The sequence below is a fragment of the Misgurnus anguillicaudatus genome, chromosome 20 (genome assembly GCF_027580225.2).
Source record: "Misgurnus anguillicaudatus chromosome 20, ASM2758022v2, whole genome shotgun sequence".
Lineage (NCBI taxonomy): Eukaryota > Metazoa > Chordata > Actinopteri > Cypriniformes > Cobitidae > Misgurnus > Misgurnus anguillicaudatus.
Window position 1 is genome coordinate 12634361 of NC_073356.2, and position 22778 is coordinate 12657138.

General features: G+C 38.2%; 1 protein-coding gene across 5 annotated transcripts in view; it reads left to right on the forward strand.

Moving 5' to 3' along the window:
- adcy2b (adenylate cyclase 2b (brain)) overlaps positions 1 to 22778 on the forward strand; it is a 99903-nt gene that overhangs the window by 41155 nt on the left and 35970 nt on the right. For all 5 annotated transcript variants that reach the window (XR_008648102.2, XR_008648101.2, XM_073858118.1 and 2 more), the window contains exons 4-7: positions 6371 to 6520; positions 17236 to 17384; positions 22246 to 22357; positions 22560 to 22687. Coding sequence is in view for 3 of the 5 variants with exons in the window: in XM_073858118.1 (XP_073714219.1) it covers positions 6371 to 6520; positions 17236 to 17384; positions 22246 to 22357; positions 22560 to 22687 (539 nt within the window). In the remaining 2 variants the exon portion in view is untranslated. The remainder of the gene's footprint in view (positions 1 to 6370; positions 6521 to 17235; positions 17385 to 22245; positions 22358 to 22559; positions 22688 to 22778) is intronic.

Genomic DNA, 22778 nt, shown 5'->3' on the forward strand with positions numbered 1-22778 from the left:
AGGTAGACTAAATTTGGTTGTTTTTCTTCACAAAAACATGTCAAACTAAACAGAGAAGATATTCATATGCCGACCGAGCGTCTGTTATGTAGTCTATGTTTTTCGTTCGCTCCGGGTTCTTCATTGGTGTTTTGAGTCTATGATGATATCGTACTTTGTCAAGTCCTCAAACTTTAAACTTCACTTGTGTTTGGGTATTATATTTGGTATAATATAATTTCTGTAAGATAAAACAGTACTGAATTCGTAGACCGACTTGAAACTATTTGACTCAGACTTCGCTCCACGCGGGTTTTAACACCATTTTTCTGTAGGCTATTTTTTTTTAAGAAGAATTGTACAAATATATTTTTTTACAATGTTTTCAACTTAAAAATACATACATACATACATACATATATACAGAATATAAGCTTAGCTTGTTGTGGATATTTCCTAATTATACGCCTTCTGTGAAATTGTGACAAAATGAAAAATACAAAACACGTCTTGCGTATGTCTTAATTAACGTAATTTAAATAAACGAATATTCGAATATTCGTTCATTATTAGCTTAAATATTCGAATATTAAATTACTGGAAAATGGCCATCACTGTGTTAAACTGCAATTGTTCTTAAAAGAAAATATGATTTTTCAGTAATTAAAAGGCAAAATACTGGATACAAGATGCGTGCATCATCTTTAAAAATGCATGTTCTTTAATATATGACCTAAAACAAAAAGTAACAAAAACAACATAAGTTATAACATAATTAATAAAAATATTAGATAATAGCTAAAAAAAAAATAAAAGGTAAAATAGGGGTAAAAGTTTGGCCCATATCATATTTACAATTTTTAAATCTGGCCCTCGAAGAAGAAGAGCATGCTCTCTTACTGGTGTTTTATATACCTCTTAAATAATAATTTATGCCCACCTATCTATTGATTTTTCAGAACCTTTCTTATTTTTAAAGCAGATCTTTTTCCATACCTGATCTAAACCCAGCGCATGTAACCAAGGCAACAATCGAGTCACATGGTCCACAAGAACACAAAAATACTGGCTGTCAGATTGTCAGAGAGCCAGCAGCATTACATTCAGGAATCAAGAGGCAGTAAGATGTAAATTGTTTTTATGTTGTTGTTCGGTCAAATCGTAAGACCTCGAAAAGCCCCTGAAGCTCACCAGGCAATTTTGCCTCTTTCAGACCTCAGCACACTTACCCAGCTGTTGGAGAGCTTCATTAAAACCAACCATAAAGACCCTTCACATTAAGCTCTCATAGTTTCCTTATTAAAAGTATCACAGCCTCAATTAGGTGCACTTAAAAACCACAGGTCATACTCTGCGCCCCATTAATGGCTCCAGTTCGTACGTTACTTTCCGGATGTGCTTGGCAAACAAAGGTCTCGTGTTAATGAGGGGCTGAAAAAATAATGAAGTCGCATATGTGTGGGTCAGAATCCATCAGAAGCGTTGTAATTAAAGTCCAGTGTTACTGAACTTTCATGACTGACCTCTTCCTTTCATTCAGTGATTACAAACAAAGGAATAGCTTACTACGGCTGCTCCCTGAGGAGCTGTGCTATAAAACTGTCCTGGTGAGATACAGGTGTGCCCTCCGGCAGGTGCAAGAGCCCTTAAATAGAGGGAGAGAGTCTGTGTCCGAAACCTGAATATTTCTGCTTTTGCAGGCAGTATATGGAAGTAGGCATTAAGGGACATACAAATCCAATGTTAGTTTTACATGCACTCTTAAAAAATACTGGGTTATTTTCAACCCAGCGTTGGGTCAAAAAGGGACGAACCCAACCGATTCGGTTGTAATTTATGCTACGCTGGGTTGTTTCAACCCAAAATGCTGGGTTAATGGGTCAACTCAATAACCCAGCATCTTAAGAGCATATTGATTTAAAGATTACATGAGTTTGTTCAAGACCATTAGACTTGTCATTAAAGTGTATTGGAAAAACGTACCTTTACATAGTTTGCATTGACCGCCAATTTTAAACATGAGGAGTGTTTAAAGGCCAAACAGCAGTTCTTCAATAGTAATCTCATCTGACGTTTGATCTGTCATGGTCAATTTCTAAAAGACAAACAATGTGCCTTCGTATGATGTAAAGGGTGTTAGGGTGTTTTTATTGACTGTTTTGCTAATTGACGTACTGTAGAGTGTCGTGTAATAGGCAGCAGTGGATGATGTTTAATCTGTTAATGATGTCAGTGGGTGATATTAGCAGGGGGTTGGATCACTTAAAATGTCAGACACTTTGAATAGTCTAAGGTAAACCTTAATGACCTCTTCAGCTGTTACTCACTGTGCTCACCTCACTTAAGACGTCTGCTAATCTTAGATGTCTGTGTGGAGGACCGAATAGAGAAAAATATGAAGATTGACATCTCAACGAGGAACATGCTGCCGGTTCAATACGCAGCTGAGATCTATCAATGGCTATTGTGGCATTATGTTGATAACCAGTGAAAATAAGTTTGATTTATCAGTTAATAAAAAAGAAAAATAGTTTTAAAGCGATACTCAAGCTAAATCTCAAAATTTCCCCATGATTTACTCACTCTCAAGCAATCTGAGATACAGATGTCCATCATCTTTCAGACAAACACATTTATTTTACACAGTTATTTTAGTAAATGAAGCCCAAAAATCTAGCCTGACGTTGTCATACTCAATTCTAGTCAGAATTTGAGTCTGATACCGCTCCATTGGGCTATGATTATGGGGCGTGTCTCAACCGAAAAATGCCTCTGCACTCAATTGGATAGACCTACGACCAATCAAAGCAACGGAGTGTGTGACGTATGTTGAAATTACGTCTTTTGCAGCCTGACCGAACTGCTAGTTATTTCGCTAAAATGACACCAACATTGTGATTATTCTAAGTCTGTGATAACGAACGTACATCAACACCTACTATGTTTACAATATTTCATTTATTTCACAACATTAAGTATTTACTAAGTCATACAGTAAGACTATCTCTTACCATTTGTACGTTAGGTGAACTTCATCCACGACGATACCCAATACGTTGGCTTGAAAATTATCGGAGCCTAGCATGTCCCTCCATTTATTCAGCAGCCACGATTCCGGGCTTCTGAAAAGAAGCTGGCAACGACAGCTAATTATATCCATCTCGCCGTGCACGCCGAGTTGCATCACCATGATACCCATTTCAGTTGTTTCTTTAAAGGAACAGTATGTAAGAAATGTATATCAATGAATCATAAAATGGCCCTGATATGTCACTAGACATTAAGAAATTATTTTCATTTCAAATGCATATATCACTTACAACAGTGGTCCAGCCAGGACACCGTCATTAAAAAAGTGGAGTTGCAGTCCTCAACTGATGTTTATGTTGTCATTTTGTGTATTGGCCACCAGTCGTGTGACTGCAGTACCAGTTCCAGCCACAAGCCCTGTGATTGCAATACCAGTTTTGGCCACAATCCTACATACTGTTCCTTTAACTTGGTCCTTCATAACTGCGACCAGCTTTTGCCGAATCCCGTAGAAGGACGGCAAAAACATCTTTCCGATCAACAAATGCCTTGCTCGCGTTTCTCTGTTCCTCTTTTAAAATCAATGCTCTGTCGATATCTTTTAGAACAGACTCAATGTCAGAATCCACACATCTGAATTCTACAGCGGCAGCCATTTCGTTGTAAACAGATTCAACACACGGGCTCTTTGGTGACGTGGTTGATTACATTAGTGTTGATCATCTGTCCATCATCGTATAAAGCCCGCCCTGACAATTTGATTGGTTCGACCAGCTTTGGGTCTAGCATAGTAGCTCCTCAACGGAAAAACCCCAGACCGATCTTCCCGTTCTCAAAATGTTGTGGGCGGGGCTAAGATCGGCTAGCACCCAGGCTACCAAAAATCATCCTTCACAGAAATAACCTGCACAGCTCCAAGGGGTTAATAAAGGTCTTTTGGGGGTAGGCAATGTAATTTTGTAATAAAAAATCCCTATTGCAAAGATTACCTGCAGAAAACCTTTATTAACCCCTTGGAGCCGTGTGGATTACTTCTGTAAGGGGGCTTGCACACCAAAGCTTTTGCGCCCGCGGCCGGCGTATGTTTTCAATTGTTTCCAATGGAAGCTCTGCGTTTCTCAAATAAGCGGTTTTCTTCCACGCTGAAAACCGGCACCCAGCGGTTTTTCCACGTTTAGCGCTGAGTGCCGGGTGTTTGAAAAATGTTCAACTTTGGATGTAAAGCTCCGCTCCTCAATGTCAGTTCTCACACGGCCGTCCAATCACAGTGGAGGAGGGGCAGGACAAGTATCACAGCAACCAAACGTCTCACAGCTGACGTATGGGAGCTACCAAAGCGCTCGGCTGAAGAACAGCTGGCATTCGGTGTTGTCCAGGCGTTTCAGCCGCGTTTAAAAGTTTTGGTGTGCACAACCCCTAAAGGATGGATGCAGTTTTTGGGCTTCAAACTCAGAAGTTCCCTGATCCCTGTTATCTACCATTATAAAGCTTGGAAAAGGACATTTACTAAAATAACTCTGAAAAAAATATGTTTGTCTGAAAGATAATGGACATATGTATCTCGGATTGCTTGAGGCTGAGTACATCATGGGGTAATTTTGATATTTGTCTGGAGTATTCCTTTAACTCTTTCACCGCCACCGTTTTTTTAAAAAGTTGCCAGCCAGCGCCAGCGTTTTTCATGATTTTCACAAAAGTTTAATGCCTTCCAGAAATGTTCTTCTTCAAATATATAAACATACAATATACCAAATGAAAGAACAGACCCTCTGCTTTCAAATGGAAAAAAAAGACGTTTCATCCTACCTTCAGTAGTTCTTTTGTAATCAGCTTTTGAATATGGGTAGGTTTCTGCAAAAACACAACATTTTGAGCAAAAAGCAGAGATAATTCCATTTTTGTGACGGACTTTTCATAGAGATCCCATTCAGAGCGACCATTAAAACAGACACGGACATGCAGCAGCTTGCCAGAGGGCAATACTTCCGGTTTTAAAAAGTTGCGCCCTAGTGGATAATAGCGGTATTGCGGAAAGACGGAAATACTCGTCATTGGCGGGGAAGCGTTTTCTCTTGATTGACGAGATATCTCGTCAATGGCAGGGAAAGAGTTAATATTGTAAGAAAGCTGTTGTTTATACCGTAAAAACTAGCAGCTGTGGTTGCAAAAAAATAACGTCTGCAAAAAATACAGGAAACATACACTGTAAAAAATTAGCTGTAATTATGCAGCTGGTTGCCAGTAACTAACTGTAGAAGATAAAGACTGAAAATGTTTCATGTTCATTTTACTTTGAACATACTGTTGCCAATAAATAACATATATGTGAACTCTACAGTAAGTTACTGGCAGCTAGTTGCCAGTACTACCCAGTAATACTGTAATTTCTACAGAAATTGTTTACAGTGTATAAACAACTTTGTAATTAAAAACTGAAAAAATTGTATTGTTATTAAATAAAGATAATAAATTGTTTTAATCATTATTTCTTCATTTCTTTGGGTTTATAAGCAGCCAGTTATATAAAACATGTAGGCTACTTTAGTAGGATTTGTATAAGTTCTTTTGATTTGTTAAAGTTAAATTAATAAATTACATGTTCTGTAATAATTTTCCATTTAAAGCAAAATATTAAACATTACAAACACGCGTATCCAGAGCAAAGGATCTTCTGCAACGCCCAAACACATGAAACAGACACTCCCATCTTTGGAATAGACTGAAAATTTTAATCCCGTCCGAATCGGTACATAAAATCACAGACGCCGTGGGGGGACACGTTGAAACTCAAACGTCATTTGGAAAACTAATCCCGTCCGAATAGTGCTTAAGTGAGTTTCTTGTAAATTGTAAATGTTTTAAATTTAGGTTCAGTGATCATTTCGCTGCAAAACCCTTTAAGTGTATGCAAGCTTTTTTAGTAAAAACCTAAACTTCTGGAACAAATCCACTTTTTTTGGACAAGACAGAGTAAACAGTTGCAACATTGCAAATAATGAAAAGTCAGAATTTAAAAATAAAGAAACTGAACTACACAGATTCACTTTTCCTGAAGATCGATATCTTTTAAATCAATAAAAGACCCACAGTCCCTGTCTTGATCTTTATGCTGATTGTGTCTTACGGTAATGTGCTCTTTCTTTGTATTTGAAACTCAATCAAAATCCATTTGGACTGCTGTGCATACTTACCTGAAGTGTTTGTAGTCTGAGAGTAAGCTCTTCCTGTGCCTATGGGTCGATTTAGTGCATCATCACTATGTTTTTTAATGTGTGCCAATGCTGTATTGATTACACACTGAGTCACCTTGTTAGTATATCACTAAATATTTAATATATCCATTGTTTTTATGTCTATCTAGATCTTGGCCAACATCATCATCTTTATCTGTGGAAATGTGGCTGGGGCCTATCACAAACACCTGATGGATCTCGCTCTTAAACAGACCTACCACGACACCTGCAACTGTATCAAATCTCCCATCAAGCTGGAGTTTGAGAAGCATCAACAGGTATGGCCACATGGGACACACCTTGTATTGCTTGTATAAAATCTCATCACTTTCAGGAAAAGAGGAAACAGCTGGTTGCCCAGATCTACATTGTGCCTGGGAAATCTGGGTTTAATGGAGAGACCGGTTGAGGTTGGATTATAGCGTGAGTCATTTTGTAGCTGTATGATAAAGATTATATTACCACAATGGGGAGCTAATATCTGAATGCAGGGGGTGAGAGTTGCATTGTCCCAAAATAGCTTTGTTTTACTGTTGGAAATGGGTGGGGCGGAAGTTCGCATAAGCATGGCTTTCCCTTCTCCTGGGTCAGTTCTTTGATTTGTTTTGTAATGATAAAGTGGCGTCGGTCGGGTGATGACATATGAGTGTTGAGATAAAGGCAGATCACTGGCAGCACTTGTTATTATATGCGCTACATGTATGTACATGTTTGTATTTTTGAGAGAATAAACTGGAGTGGTCTCTTATTTTTTCCACGTCTATATAGATGTATACACTCACCTAAATATTATTAGGAACACCTGTTCAATTTCCCATTAATGCAATTATCTAATCAACCAATCACATGGCAGTTGCTTCAATGCATTTAGGGGTGTGGTCCTGGTCAAGACAATCTCCTGAACTCCAAACTGAATGTCAGAATGGTAAAGAAAGATGATTTAAGCAATTTTGAGCGTGGCCGGTCTGAGTATTTCACAATCTGCTCAGTTACTGGGATTTTCACGCACAACCATTTCTAGAGTTTACAAAGAATGGTGTGAAAAGGGAAAAACATCCAGTATGCGGCAGTCCTGTGGGCGAAAATGCCTTGTTGATGCTAGAGGTCAGAGGAGAATGGGCCGACTGATTCAAGCTGATAGAAGAGCAACTTTGACTGAAATAACCACTCGTTACAACCGAGGTATGCAGCAAAGCATTTGTGAAGCCACAACACGCACAACCTTGAGGCGAATGGGCTACAACAGCAGAAGACCCCACCGGGTACCACTCATCTCCACTACAAATAGGAAAAAGAGGCTACAATTTGCACGAGCTCACCAAAATTGGACAGTTGAAGACTGGAAAAATGTTGCCTGGTCTGATGAGTCTCCATTTCTGTTGAGACATTCAGATGGTAGAGTCAGAATTTGGTGTAAACAGAATGAGAACATGGATCCATCATGCCTTGTTACCACTGTGCAGGCTGGTGATGGTGGTGTATTGGTGTGGGGGATGTTTTCTTGGCACACTTTAGCCCCTTAGTGCCAATTGGGCATCGTTTAAATGCCACCTCCTACCTGAGCATTGTTTCTGACCATCTCCATCCCTTTATGACCACCATGTACTCATACTCTGATGGCTACTTCCAGCAGGATAATGCACCATGTCACAAAGCTCGAATCATTTTAAATTTGTTTCTTGAACATGACAAAGAGTTCACTTTACTAAAATGGCCCCCACAGTCACCAGATCTCAACCCAATAGAGCATCTTTGGTATGTGGTGTTGAAACGGGAGCTTCGTGCCCTGAATGTGCATCCCACAAATCTCCATCAACTGCAAGATGCTATCCTTTCAATATGGGCCAACATTTCTAAAAAATGCTTTCAGCACCTTGTTAAATCAATGCCACGTAGAATTAAGGCAGTTCTGAGGGCGAAAGAGGGTCAAACACAGTATTAGTATGGTGTTCCTAATAATCCTTTAGGTGAGTGTATAGAGATATGTAGATAAAACATTTTATATTTATATAATTTTATTTGATAATAATAATATAAATAATGCTGGAATAAGGCAAATTATGAGTTTCACAGATACAAACAAATGCACCTGTGTGAGCAGCATGATGTTATTGACTGTTGACTGTATGTTCTGTGATCATGGGTGAGAATGGAGCTCATCAGTCAGTTCATCAGCCGTCAGTTGTTTCTGCTGTATTGTAAATCATACAGGACTGATTTCTCATTTACCTCCTGTAGGGTTGCTCACGGGTTGGTCATTACAATCAGAACATTAGTTTTAGCATCGACCATTAGCTTAACATGACTCATTTTACATTGCACGTGGAGTAAAACATTTGAAATATAAGAAACATCAGATTTGAAAGTATTCAGTTTAGTAGCATTCAAGTCAGTAAGATTTTGTCATTAGATTTGAATGAGGTCCACTTATATAGTCATAATGTAAAATAATCTTCCCACACAAAACTGCTGTTTTTTGTCCTGTATCTTTAAAGAAATAGTTAACCCCAAAATAAAATTTGCATAATATACACTGCCAAAAATGTGAAATGCTGTGGGTTTTCTATCATGTCATGTTCTAGTGTACACACTATAAAATCTCTTTGTAAAGTCTGTATGGCATTGTGAGAGATCCACAAAACTGAAGTCTGAATAATTAGATACATTCATGCTCTTTTTAGACTTTTCGGTTTTGATGAAAATGACAGTATGTTTTGTAGTCATTGAAGTGAAAAGATTAAGGACATTTTGGTGTGTCATTGCATGAACCTTCATTACATATTTTCAAGTGCAGTACAATATTAGCTTACCTGGATTTCTTTATTGATGGTACTAAAGCACATACTGAATATGAACTTTTTTCAGAGACTATATCTTCAAACAGATGGATGCTTTTAGCGATTTTAAAATATTTATAATTAAAGGTTCTGTACGTCACGTTTCTACTTAAACTAATCCATTTTCAATTGCCTTTGTGCGAATGTGTTGTAATCTCACATTAAAATGATCCACTTTGCGGGTTTTGCTATTACCTCTGAAAAAAAATATTATTATTTTTATGTGAAAGTACCGGGCCGGATTTGGCGCGAAATCCAGTGACGTCACCTGCATGCGCGCTCCCGAGCCACTCGCCTCTCGCCTCGTCTACTGACTTTGCGCTCAACAGCGACGATACTGTCTGATAACAGACTGAAACGACCTGCTCCCAGCACAACACAGACTCCAACACAAACTCCACATATTGTGAAGAAAAGTTATCTGCTGAAGTTCGGCCAAACGTGAATCGGATCAACCAAGGACAAAAACACGGATTAACATTGGCAGGGCATATGAATTATGGAGAAACCTCCGCTTTGTTTTGGGTATAAAAACGGATCCGGAGTTTGCTTTCATCCTTTTGGACAGGTAAGCTAACCTTACTACAAAGCAAGTCAAATATATTTTTATTATCTGCTTTAGTTTTTTAGACGTTATTTCGGTTTGCTAGCCTTCGCTTTAGCGTGTTTGCCCAGTCGTCGTCGATCGATGACGTAAAACTGCGGACGCGTTTGTTTGCATGCGTCCGATTTTTAAAAGTCTTTAAACTCGTACAGTCTGACATTGATGGAAACTGAGATTATACAGTGTGACATGGACTAAACTACGATATTGATCGCACAGTGTGGCAAGCAACAACCCTAAAGGACTATTTTAAATAGCACAGTATATACCGGGCTTTACTGTTAATACTGAAATTGTTCAGTGTAGTTCACTAATCGTTTTCGTTATCTTACCGTAAATGTAAGTAACACACATAACAGGCTAAATGCAGTCAATTAAACGTTGCAGTGGGAGTTTACCTGAGTTTCCAGCATGTTGTGTGATGCTTTCTCCGGTGTGTTAAATGTCAGTCTGGCCGTCGCTCATGAGTTCGAGGACGCGCTTGTAAACTTATTGGTTGCAATCTAAAACATCACCGCTAGAGGCCGCTGTAAACTACATACAGCACCTTTAAGTATATATCCTTAATGTTGGTGTATAGTGTGTCCTTAAAGGTGCAGTGTGTAGATTTCAGCACCATCTAGCAGTGAGATTGTGAATTGCAACCAACCTCTCAAACCACCGTTCACCAAAAACCATAGAGAAGCTACTGTAGCCGCTACAGGACAAACATGTTGCTGTCTAAAAGAAAATGCAGTAGTGATAAAACTTGCTTTGTAGAGCAGTTTGTCCATTTAGGGCTGCTGTAGAAACATGGCGGCAAAAATGGCGACTTCCATTTAAGGGGACCCGCGGTGTATGTATATAAAAACATCTCATTCTAAGGTAATAAACACATAAAAGTTTATTTTGGTCTTTATACACCACTGATAATATGGTTATGTATATAATAGTACATTTCTGTCATTAGATCTGTCTAAAAGTTACACACTGCACCTTTAAAAGACACTTGACAACCTCTTCTGCTGTGACTTTATTGATAATATACCTCAATATACTGTACATTGTTGCTTAAATTAAGATCTCCAATTTAAATGTAAAACATTAAACCACATATTTTTTCACTTTTATATGAAAAAACCCAGTTACTGTTTTCTACTGTGCAAGTGAATAGATAACAACCCATTCTTTAGGTCTAATTGAAAAGCACTTACATTGTACGTGTTTCTGTTTAAAAAAAAGAAAAATTAAATAAAGGTAAAATGTACTTGAGAATAGCACATCCTCTTCTCCCATAATCATAATCCACATATAACTACACTGTTTTACTTTCTGTCATTCGATCTTTATTATGAAAGATAGTCTCTTCATATTGTGTCTTCTGTAGAGTTTTGGCCTTCAACAATTATCTTACATAATAAATATAGACATTGACATTTACATTGCATTTAGCCATTCAGCAGATGCTTTTATCCAAAGAGATCTACAAATGAAGCTACATCACACTGCCGATTGACAAGAAACACTTTTACCTCAACAGAAAATGTACCATCTGAAGCCTATCAAGCACCAGAACATGTGGTGACACATATGTGAGCTATTACTGGCATCAAGCCACCAAAACAATTGTAGCGTTGTGTATTTTCACAGTATGAGTGTTAGCATTTCACACTGAGATGGAGTGATGATGCTGTGTTCAGCGTTATAACAACAGCTAAATAATTCAGTTGCCAAAATACTGTATATTTAAGACATCGAGGGTTATCATCAGTTTCTGCTTTTGTTGCTATAGAAACAATGCCGTATCTTAAACATTGGTCAGTTTAACAGTATGGTTTTGCACTTCCTTAGTTGCTTCTTTATATACCAGTCCAGTAAGTATTAGTTTTTTAATTTACTGACACTTTTAAGTTTTATGGTATATTTTCCTTTATAAAAAATTATCCATGGTTTAATTACAATTAAAGAGTAAAAAAAAATTTGGCCAATGTTGATTACATTGTATTACTATTTTTACTAAAACCCCATTCACACAGATCTTTGGTCCCAGACAATACCTGTAAAATTGCCAGACAAGCTTATGTGTGAATCTTCTGGGATCGTTTCTTGGAAAGAAGACCTAGTAAGATACACGGAAAACCCTCTATGTGAACAAAAAGCCGAAACAATGCTGTAATGGGCGTGTCGTATGGGGCCGCACCCGTCATCACAACAATAGTTATGGTTCAGCTCTTTAAAACGAGACATTTACATGCATATCAACATTCACGACGAGAAATGTCGCAAACTAGATTGAAGCAGTTATCAGGAAATTATAAATAAGACCATAAACAATGACGCGCGTGCCGTAGCAACATGAAGTTGGTTCAACTCTTTAAAATGAGAGATTTACATGCAATACAACATTCACGACGAGAAATGTCAGCAAACTGGACTGACGTAGATATATAAGTTAGCTCGTCACTTACTGCGCTGAAGCGAAGATCATTTAGCAGCATAAAGAATATCACCTCACGTCACGTGCTCATTTGAGCTTATAATAAACTAAAATGCCCGCACGTCATCCCAACAAGATATATCGTTCAGCTCCTCAAAACGGGGGTTTTAAATGCATATAAACTCTTTCACCTCACGTGAAAGAGGAAAAACTCTGTGTATGTTATAAGGATCGCTCTGCATCTGATCTCTATTAAAAGTCCTTCACAAAAATGGAATTATCTCAGCTTTTTGCTCAAAATTGTGTGTTTTTGAAGAAACCTACCCATATTTGAGAGGTGATAAAAAGAGAACTAATGAAGGTAGGATGAAACGTTTTTTTTTTAAAGCAGAGGATCTTTCATTTAATATATTGTTTGTTTATATATTTAAAGAAGAACATTTTTCTGGAAGGCATTAAACTTTTGTGAAAATCATGAAAAATGCTGGCGCTGGCTGGCAACTTTTTTTTTAAAACGCTGGCGGGGAAAGAGTTAACAATCACGGTGAGAAATGTCTGTAAACTGGATTAAAGCAGAGATCAGGGAGCTCGTCAAATATCCATTCTGAACCTAAGATCATTCACCAGCATAGAACTGTGCATTCACGCGCTCCTTTATAGTCTTATCATAAACAAAAATGCATGTGAGTGGTTTCTGGAGAGAGAAATATAAATAATATGCAAACTTCAGACGCTGCATAGAAGATAGGGCAGGACTTTAAACAGGTCACATGTCTTTCCGGGACCGAGCAGATGCCGGCAAATCATGGCAGTGTGAATAAACAAAAAATCAAACGATCCTGGAAAAATCCAGGGTGCATTTCCGTGTATTCCAGAATGCCTGTGTGAAAAGGGCTTAAGTGTAGCAAAAACTGTTTATTTGTGATAAACCATAGTAAAAATGTTATATTTTATCTATTAAAAACTCTTTAAATATTAACAAAATATTTTGTTTTGAAAAAATTAAAGTAAAAAATATTTAGTAACATAAATATTTACAGATTTGCTATTGACTGATGTGTTATGCACGTCAGTGTTGGTTACAAAAGAAAAAGTCCTTTCTTGTGCTTAAATCATTAGAATAGGGCAACAAAACTGCAATTCATTGATGGGCCACTAGAGGCTGGCTCCAAAAGGGAGTCAATCCCCATAGACATGGCATGAACCATCTCGGGTTTTGTAACAAAGAAGGGAGAACCACTTAACAGTAAAGCATAGTCAATATATTCCATTAAGGTTTCTAATTTACAGCTTTCAGGCATCAGATAACTCATAATCTCTTTAGGGCCAAATCGAAAAATGTCCTTCAAAGCAGTGTTATTAAATTTTACCTGGTAGCACAGGTTACAAATCTCCTCGACGAAAGATTCAGTGGGCGAGTTACCTTGACATAGTTGTAGTAAAGTAAACTGCTGGATCAATGGTTCTTGATGAAATAAACTTTCGCTGTATTCCGGTTTATGTAACGGGCGAGTCTGGGAATACATTCCAAATTCAGAAGTGTATTTAAAAACAAACAGGCAAACAAGACAAAAGGAAAATCCAAAAGCATTAATCCAAGAACAGCCACAAAGGTCCATAACATGAAACAATGATTATGAACGCTCGGGCGCAGATTAAACTGACAATACTTCCCAATGTGAGTGTGGAACAGGTTTGAATATACAACAGACAGAAAGTAAGTGTAGAAGAAAAGTTTGAGGCTGTGTCTGAAACTGCCTACTTTCATACAATAAAGCAGTAGGCCGGGCGAGTAGTATGGCCGAATTCATAGTATTCAAAAACAATAGGCGAAAAATACCCAGATGACCTACTACTTCCGGTAAGATCCCAAAGTGTTCATTCAATGGACACTTTGCTATCCCATGATCCCCAGGAGAGGAGTTATCCAACGAAAAAGAAGACGGGGGGGAGCATTGTTTTAACTCTATTTAAATGCAGAAATTGCTGTTTTAAAAATGTTGCGCCCAGGGCCGGCTCAAGCTCTTTGGTTGCCCTAGGCGAGATTGAGTTTTGTGCCCCCCCACGGTTCGGATTTGTGATTTTTGAGGCACAGATAAAGAAATTACAAACATTTATAAAAAAAGAAGAAAGTTGCACATTAAGGGGCCAGTCACACCAAAAGCGCTTTAAACGCTTGCAAACGCAAGGCGCGACGCACTGCCTTTTTTAAAAAAAGAACAGTGCGACGCGGCTTTTCATATTGCTAAGCAACCATCGAGTCAGCTGTCTTGTCAATCAAATATTGAAGCATGAGCGCTCTTTTGCTGTTAACTGTCATATTAGCAGAAACTTTAAAAAGAGGACGCTTGCTCTGACCTTGTTTGAGGGTGAGAGGTGCACAAACACGCAGGAGAGAGTGAGCGAGTGGAGTCCGGTTCTTCAAAGCAACTGTAAACTTCCCTCACCACAACGTAAGGCCGGCCTCTCCCCTCATTCGATTGGACAATGGAAAGACGCGAATGACGTCGGGCGCTTCTCCGCTCTCATCGCTCCTTCAAAAACGCGTGCGCGGCAGGCGGCAAAAAAACGTAAGGCGCTCGCCGCCCATAAACAGCGCGCAAACGCGCCCTGCCCATAGAATATCATTCAAAAAAGGCACCTGCAACTGCCATAAACGCTTTTGGTGTGACTGGCCCCTAAGTAAGGTCTAAAATTAGCATAAGTTACAGAAGTCAAATCAAATGAATAATAACACTGTCTTTTTTATACAAATTAAATATAATTATTATTTTTTAGAGCTGCAGAAGTGATCTTCTCTTTGTCTTGGGTTGTTTGATTAACATTAATGACACAGACTTAAGTAGGTTACTTGAGGTGACTGTCTCTTTAAGATAAACTTGGACCTCGTTTTTGACTCAAATCTATACATAAACTTAAGAAATAAACACTTTGGGATATTACTTTAGATATTTTTGTTTGTATGTGCCCTGTCAAGAACAGAAAGATTTTATGTTCGCTTGTTTTATGAAACGCGTCTCTCAGTGTGTCCACTTTTGAGTGCCCTTAAACGTGCACACACACAGACGGAGGGGAAATTCCAAACAATATGAGACACAGTAGCGCAACTCTCTCTAAAGTTTACACATCAAGAGTTCTGATCTTTGAAGGGCATAGATGATCACATCTGACTGACTGGAGCTGGACCGGCTCAAACTGATTTTGTCAAGTGGTTGATGTCCTCAGGGCAACATATTGTGTTGACCCAAGGACAACATTTTTCTAAATAAAACCTAAACCCACCCCAAACCCCAACCCTAACCATAACCAAACCCTAAAATCAGAGGGACATGATAAGTGAAAAACAATGGTCTAGAAACAGCTAATCCTGGTTGTAAGCTTAAACTTAAAACAAACTTTAAACTTATTTCTGATTGGTTGATTGAAATGTTGTCCCAGGGTCAACATAATGTTGCCCTGAGGACATCAACCACTTGGCAAAATCAGGAGAGCCAGCTGGACCGGACACATTCAACTGCATGTGCGTACAGAAAGCTGCTCACTTTAGCGCCTTTTTATGGTTAAATTGTTTAAAATCACTTGAATTTTAACATTTGCAAGTCTTCTAAACACGTGCAAATGATAAACTTTTTTCAATTTAAACTTGCGTATTAATCCGCGAATTGCATGCGAGCCGAACGTTCAGATCACGGATCAACTGCGATCCGTCACAGCACTAATGAGAAGACTTAGAGTGCGTCTCATTTCTCTGTCTTACCCCTTCCCCTTACCCCTTCACCTCGGTTTTGCGCGTTCATGTGAGGCGAAGTGGTGTCTCAATTCTCAGTTTGATCAAGGGCTAGGGCCAAGGCGTAGAGATACATAGCCCTTGAAACGAAGTGTGATAATGACCACACTTGAAAGAGAGGGGTAAACATTAACGTAAGAATTTCTCAGGAGAGCCGGCATCAAGACGTTTTATTGATGAACGTCGAACTGTCAAGGAGTCGCAAACATGAAAGTAACGTTATTTTCTGCAGTTTAATTGAGATTATATTATGACACACGTTTTATGATACTTTTAATAAAATGTTCAAGCGGTTTTAATTGTAATGTTTTTGATTTGAATCGCTAGTTAAGGCGCTAGCTAGCAGCTAAGTTTTGCGCTATTTGTTGAGCTCTGCTCAGGCAATCGATACCACAACCTGAGACAACGGCTACAGCATCTTCTTTGTTTGTCAACGCTTGTCTGTTTACGTAGCAGCCGGTTAGCGGCAAGGGAAAGTGACGCAAACGGTAATCGAATGGTGTCTCATTTTTTAGACGAACGATCTGTTTTACCCCTTTCCCCGGTTTCGAGGGGCAAGGAAGACGAAGACAAAGGGGAAGGGGTAAGACAGAGAAACGAGATTGGCCCTTAACATTACCTGAGCTTTCTTCTTATCTTCATCGTGTCTCCGTTTTTGTCCCTGTGCGGCAGAAGATTTAGTGGACTGCTTCATTTTAGATCAACGCACCAGCAGCTGAGCACAGCTGAGCTGAACGTAACGCAACTCCCCTCCCAACAGAGAGCGCCCCCAACACATTTGTCGCCCTAGGCAACCGACTAGTCTGCCTATAGCAATCGATGGTCCTGGTTGCGCCCCTGTTCATGGGGTTGCTTGTCAATAGTCATGATTGGCTTATCCACGGTTTCTGCTTTTGCTGCCATAGAAACCGTAGGTGTGGTTGACTTCATTTTGCACTCCACAGATTGATCGGCATGTGACATCAAACTACCGCGAGAGAATTGCTTTCGCAATAGTTTGATGTCATAGGCCGATCCGTCTGCGCAGTAGTTGTAGTTCGCATGCGGAAGTATGCGGAATGCGGAAGTAGTAACATCTAGCACACGTCATCAAGCTGTTGTTGTTGTTGTTTAGTGACTTTAAGCTGTGAAAAATACATTTTGTGCCTTTACGTTGTTTTTCGTGATAGCGTTTCATTATGTTATGGTAATATTGATTTTAAACACTAGAAAGGACAGAAAAAACGCACCAACGTTCACGGCGAATGTAAATACCATTAACATTCATACTGTTATAACTTCTTATCCAAGATGATAATATTTCATTTTGCACATAAATTATTAAACAACCTTCTCTTTTCGACCAATAGGAGCGGCTTTTGCTGTCCCTGCTTCCCGCCCACATCGCAAGAGTGATGAAGGCCGAGATCATCCAGAGGCTAAAGGGGCCAAACTTCGGCCAGGCTGAAAACACCAACAACTTCCACAATCTGTATGTACAGAGACACACCAATGTCAGGTACAGTAAAACTTACATCATGACATACAGTACTGTATCTTTATAAGAAATTATTTATATTAGGCAACCCAGTAATATTCATACACCTCTTAAGCCTATTCAGACTGAATACAAAGTACTTGCTATTCAGTAACTCAGAATCCTGTAAGGTCTATACAGTCTAGACAGTTTCTTTCTAAAGATAAAACAAACAAAATCTTCAACAAAATCGGGTAAAGGACTGAAGAGGAATACTGATTTTGTTCAGTGAACTGAAGGACATCGAGTCTTTTGCTGTTTTTAAAGCAATCTGCTTCAAAGTGCTTCTTTCTCTCCTCTAATACGTTTGTCATTTTGGAGGCAGGCTGTTGAGAGACCTGCTCGTTCTCACTGATTGAAGAAAAGCAAATTGGGTTCTCGGCATCTGCATAATATTCATAGAGCTTTAGTCAGACAGGCAGCAAAAATCCATATCTGACACACACCAATGTTTTCGACCATATCCTTTACAGTATTAACATCAAAAACAATCTGCAGAGCATGTATTACACCATATGCTCTAGTTTCTACACTTTGGTGCATTTTGGTCAATTGGATCCCAAGTGGACGAGGCTAAATACAGGTGTAAACGGGGTGTGTAGTCTCGTCCACTTTCAACCACATTTGGAGGTAGTCGAAAACACTTTTTTTTTTGGTGTAGATGCTCATGTGGTCGAATGTGTTTGAGCAACCACAAAAGACCGCCTACTCTTCATCGTTTAATCTAATGTGTGATGTACCAAGCACAATGTTTTTACATCGGTCCTGACTTCTAGTGCGAACCAACAGTGTTCGGCTCAGTCTTTAGGTTGTCATTAATATTTTATTTTATTTAGTATGTTTATTTATCAGAAACAATGTACAAAGAACATTAATCTTACGAACAGATGTTTTGTACCAGAGTTAGCAAAAGCTATTTTCTAGGGGTGTAACGATTCATCGATTCGTATCGATGCATCGATTATACAAGCGCAGATTCGATGCATCGATGCGTACGTAAGAGGATCAATTAATGTGTTTATTTTGCCACCTTTCTGCTCGCCTGTCTATTTGTAGCATTCGCTCGACATAAGCGTACAACCTACTATTAAGCTGCGTGTGACACTAACTAACCTCATCATTATCTTCTACATCACACCACTTCAGACGCGTTATTGCGTTTCAGTCTGTTGTTCACACACATTAAGTCTTCTAAAAGCGATGGAACCATCAGGGCGAGCTGACAATGAAAGTGAAATATTACACACTCCAGTCGGCGTCAAGTCATTTGTGTGGAAATATTTTGGCTTCAGAAAAACAGATGGAGCACTGGTTAGAGATGTTGCCATTTGCAAAGAGAAATGCTGTCAGTGTGAGTTAAGGAATGCGGCAATACGTCAAATCTATCCGCACACCTAAAAAGCCGCCATGGTATTGATGGTGAGTGTAAAGAAAACACAGGCATCCATTTGCAGTACATTCAGCACAACTGCTATAGTGTAACATACACATTTTGTGAATAGAATACTGTTTCTGTATTCTCAATAAAAGGCAAATGATGTGTTATTTTTGTTGATTTATTAACGCGCAAAATTAACGCGTTAACGCAAAATCATTTTAACGCCACTAATTTTATTAACGCTTGATTAACGCAACACGCAATTTCTGTTTGACCCTTGGTCTAGCCCACAGCTGGATGAACTGAGACACAGCAAGTGACTCTCGCTGTCTAGATGAGTCAGAGGTTTTCATAAAAATAAGAACATTAAGCTCTCGTCTAGCGAATCCAATGCTCTAAATGTTTATTAAACATCTAAAATAATCTTAATCTGTTCGTTTCCTGAGAGGTGTACCGTCCCAAATTCATAATCTAAAGCAAAGAAGCGTCTTCATTCACTTTTGGTTTCGTTTTTAAAGCATGCAGAAATGACAGAAAATAGACTGCTTGATGTTAAAATAATTATTAAGAGAGATAAAGTTCTGGCCCTGATTGATGTTAAGAGTTATTAAGAGTGACAAGACTCAAAAGCGATCTTTCTGACGCGCATGCACACAAATGCGCGAGTTCGTGACCCTGATATAGACATCTAAAATTACAGTTTTAAATATATCTGTTTTGACAAGAATTCACGCAGATATGACCTATAATCTGTTATATCTGAAGTGAATGTTTGGTTAACTGTTGAGGAAAAGTATCTGTTGTGTGTAACATTAGGCTATATTAAACCCTTGCATTAGCCTTTTTTTAGGTAAACTCATGAAACTATGCAATTAATCTAGATTCAATATTTTAATCTTTTGAGAGCCCTAAAAATATCTAGTATTGAATCGGATCGAATCGGATCACGGGGAATTCTGAAGTATCGAAAATAATCGAATCGTTGGCCTAAGAAATCGGTATCGGATTGAATCGTCATTGAAGGCTCCGATTTACACCCCTACTATTTTCTATCTGCAGTCCCCAAAACTAAAGCGCCTGCCCTCCGACTCTTTCATTTTCGTTTCATTTTGCAAGCGTGTGAAAGTTGCGCAATTTATATATACTTAGAACACAAGAGGCGGTACTCTGACATAGGGCTGCACGATTAATCGTATTTTTATCATGATAACGATATGCGTGCCCCACGATTAATTAATGACAATCGTCGCGATTAATGTGCAAAGACCAAGCACAAAACACACGGTCTAGAATCAAGCAAAGTGTTTGTTATGGGCGGAGTCAGAGTAAACGGAGTGTTTCTTTGCAAGTGCAGTCTGTGTTAAGGTAGAAAGAAATACGTTAGCATCATGATATTTACAGTCATTCGAATATAATGGCAGAGCAACAAGAAGAAAGTGCAGAAATATGTATGTTTAATTCCCAAAAAGGGTCATATAGGCCTACTCCATTGTTTTTGTAACCTTGAATTTGTTAAATCATTATTTTATTTTATTATTTTGATTTATGATTTATAAAAACAAAAAGAGAAAAGAACTTATGTTCAAACACTAAGAGTTATTTAGAAATGTTTTCATATGCCTTGTGCATATATTTCTATGTAATACTTCTCTGCCGATGCTTCCGAATAAACATGAAACGTGAATTATTACCGGTGTAACCCGTGTTTTATTTATGTTTATCCACGCCGAAGAGACTGGAGTATTACAACAGAAAATAAGGGTTACATTTTGATATTTCGGATTTGAGGAAAGTGATGTTGATCAAGTCATGAGTCTTGTGCAAACTGTGCTCCTGTTCCGTCCAAACCTGAAATATCAAGAGTTTCAAAAGCTGAAGACAAATCCCCGACCATCCACGACACAGACAACAATAACGGATCACGTATCATGTAAGTTAGCCGAGGATATGTGTCCAATAAGCACCGTGAGCAGCAAGGGGTTTAAAAAAAAAATATTGCCACATAAAAGGCATATCATTGGCATTTTTTATTCAAAAATGTTTTGTTTTTATTTTAGTTTAATTCTAATTTGATATAAATATATATTAGAGCCCTGCATTTCAGCCTTTTTACGCCCATTGGGTCGGGTTTCGGACCAATTTTAACATCACATTTGATGCGGCCAGTTCTCTGGATTTTTTAGGCTTCTCCACCTTTATATATAATAATTTAATTTAAAGAAATGTTGAGACATTGATAAATTGTAAAAGAAATACGTTTAACCTATCGCACGAGTCCACTACGCACATTTACAACGTACCTGTTGCAACAGTGTTGCGTCTCCGCCAGCAACAGGACCTTCAGCGCATCGGGGAATATGGAGAACTGAATAAAAACCTTAAATACTGCGCATAATCTATAAAAGACTTCCTTCGGTAGTCATGTAAAAAATGCGGTGTAAAGCCTTGAATTTTAATTGATGCATAGCGTATGTGTAATTAAGCAACCTGCATGTTTATTTCGTTTCATGTTTATTTCGTTTTGTTTTGATTCATTATTTTTCTTCACCCCGCCGCGACTGCGAGCAACAGAGCAGCCCCCTCCGCTTTTTAAAAATAGTGTGCTGATAATAAACATTTAAACTAACATTGTTATATGCTGAAAATATACATATTATATAGACGTTATTGTAGGCAAGTGAATTGTTGATTTGAGAGGCTCATTTGATCAAACAAGTCGTCAACATGACGTTAGCTGTCGGCCGCTAACCGCTTGTTCATTATCAAAAAACCTTAATTTAACAAACAAAAAAGGCTCTAAAATAAATAAAAGATATTTTATAATTTTGACAGTTAAAACTGAACTGCTTTAATTGCTGCAATAGTCGTACAGCTGTAAGGAATGTGTAAGGAGTTATTTTTGTTATTTCTGCGGATTTCTTTTGCAAAATTTATGCGGATTTTGCTGAATTATTTTAAATGTTTTAAAAAGATCTAAGAGAATTGGAGCTGTGGATATTACAAAACAATAAAATATTTTATAATATAGGAATATAAATGCATATAATATTATATACATGGCTGTAAAGTGTAATAAAAATACTGAAGTAAATAGAAGTTCTTCACTAAAAGAATGATCGTATTTTTAATCGTGATCAAAAGTTTGAGCAAAACAATCGTGATCATCATTTTTCCTGGAATCGTGCAGCCCTACTCTGACATAATATTAGTGCGCATCAACTTAAACTCGTGATTTCTCCTGTTAGCATTTTATTGACTCGCTTAAAGACCATCTCCTCAAAGTCACCAGGGAAAGGAGGTCGAAAGTGGACAAAACGTATCTTAATACCAGGTGTAAACGGGGCCTTAATTTCACAAAAAATCTTATTTTTTTCGGCAGTATTAATTGGCATGTTTCGGGAATAAAGTGTATTTGCACTGTTGCACAAGGCTAGTTTTTTCTAAACATCTTAATGTTTTTTGCAGCATATTGTATGCTGACATAGTTGGGTTCACTCGTCTAGCCAGTGACTGTTCACCAGGAGAACTGGTCTATATGCTGAATGAGCTCTTTGGCAAATTTGACCAGATTGCCAAGGTATTTAAACACTTAAAAATGTATACTTAAAATTATATTTTATAAGTGAACACTTTTTTAAGCCCACTATACTGTGCTACACTATAAGCTACACTATACTAATATTTGTATTTGTTAAAGAATTTTAAATTATGTTTTTATGCTTTTTTATTTATGTCTTTATAATAGTTTATTTACTATAATGTCTGTGGTTTATTTGTAGGAAAATGACTGCATGCGGATCAAGATCTTGGGTGACTGTTATTACTGCGTGTCTGGGCTGCCTGACCCTCTGACCGATCACGCTAACAACTGTGTGAAGATGGGGCTGGATATGTGTGGGGCCATCAAGTAAAAGAGCATTCAAACACAGATAATCTCTTAATACATATGAAGAGTTTGGTTTCAAAACGCAATAATCCATTTTTACTAATTTCAGTAA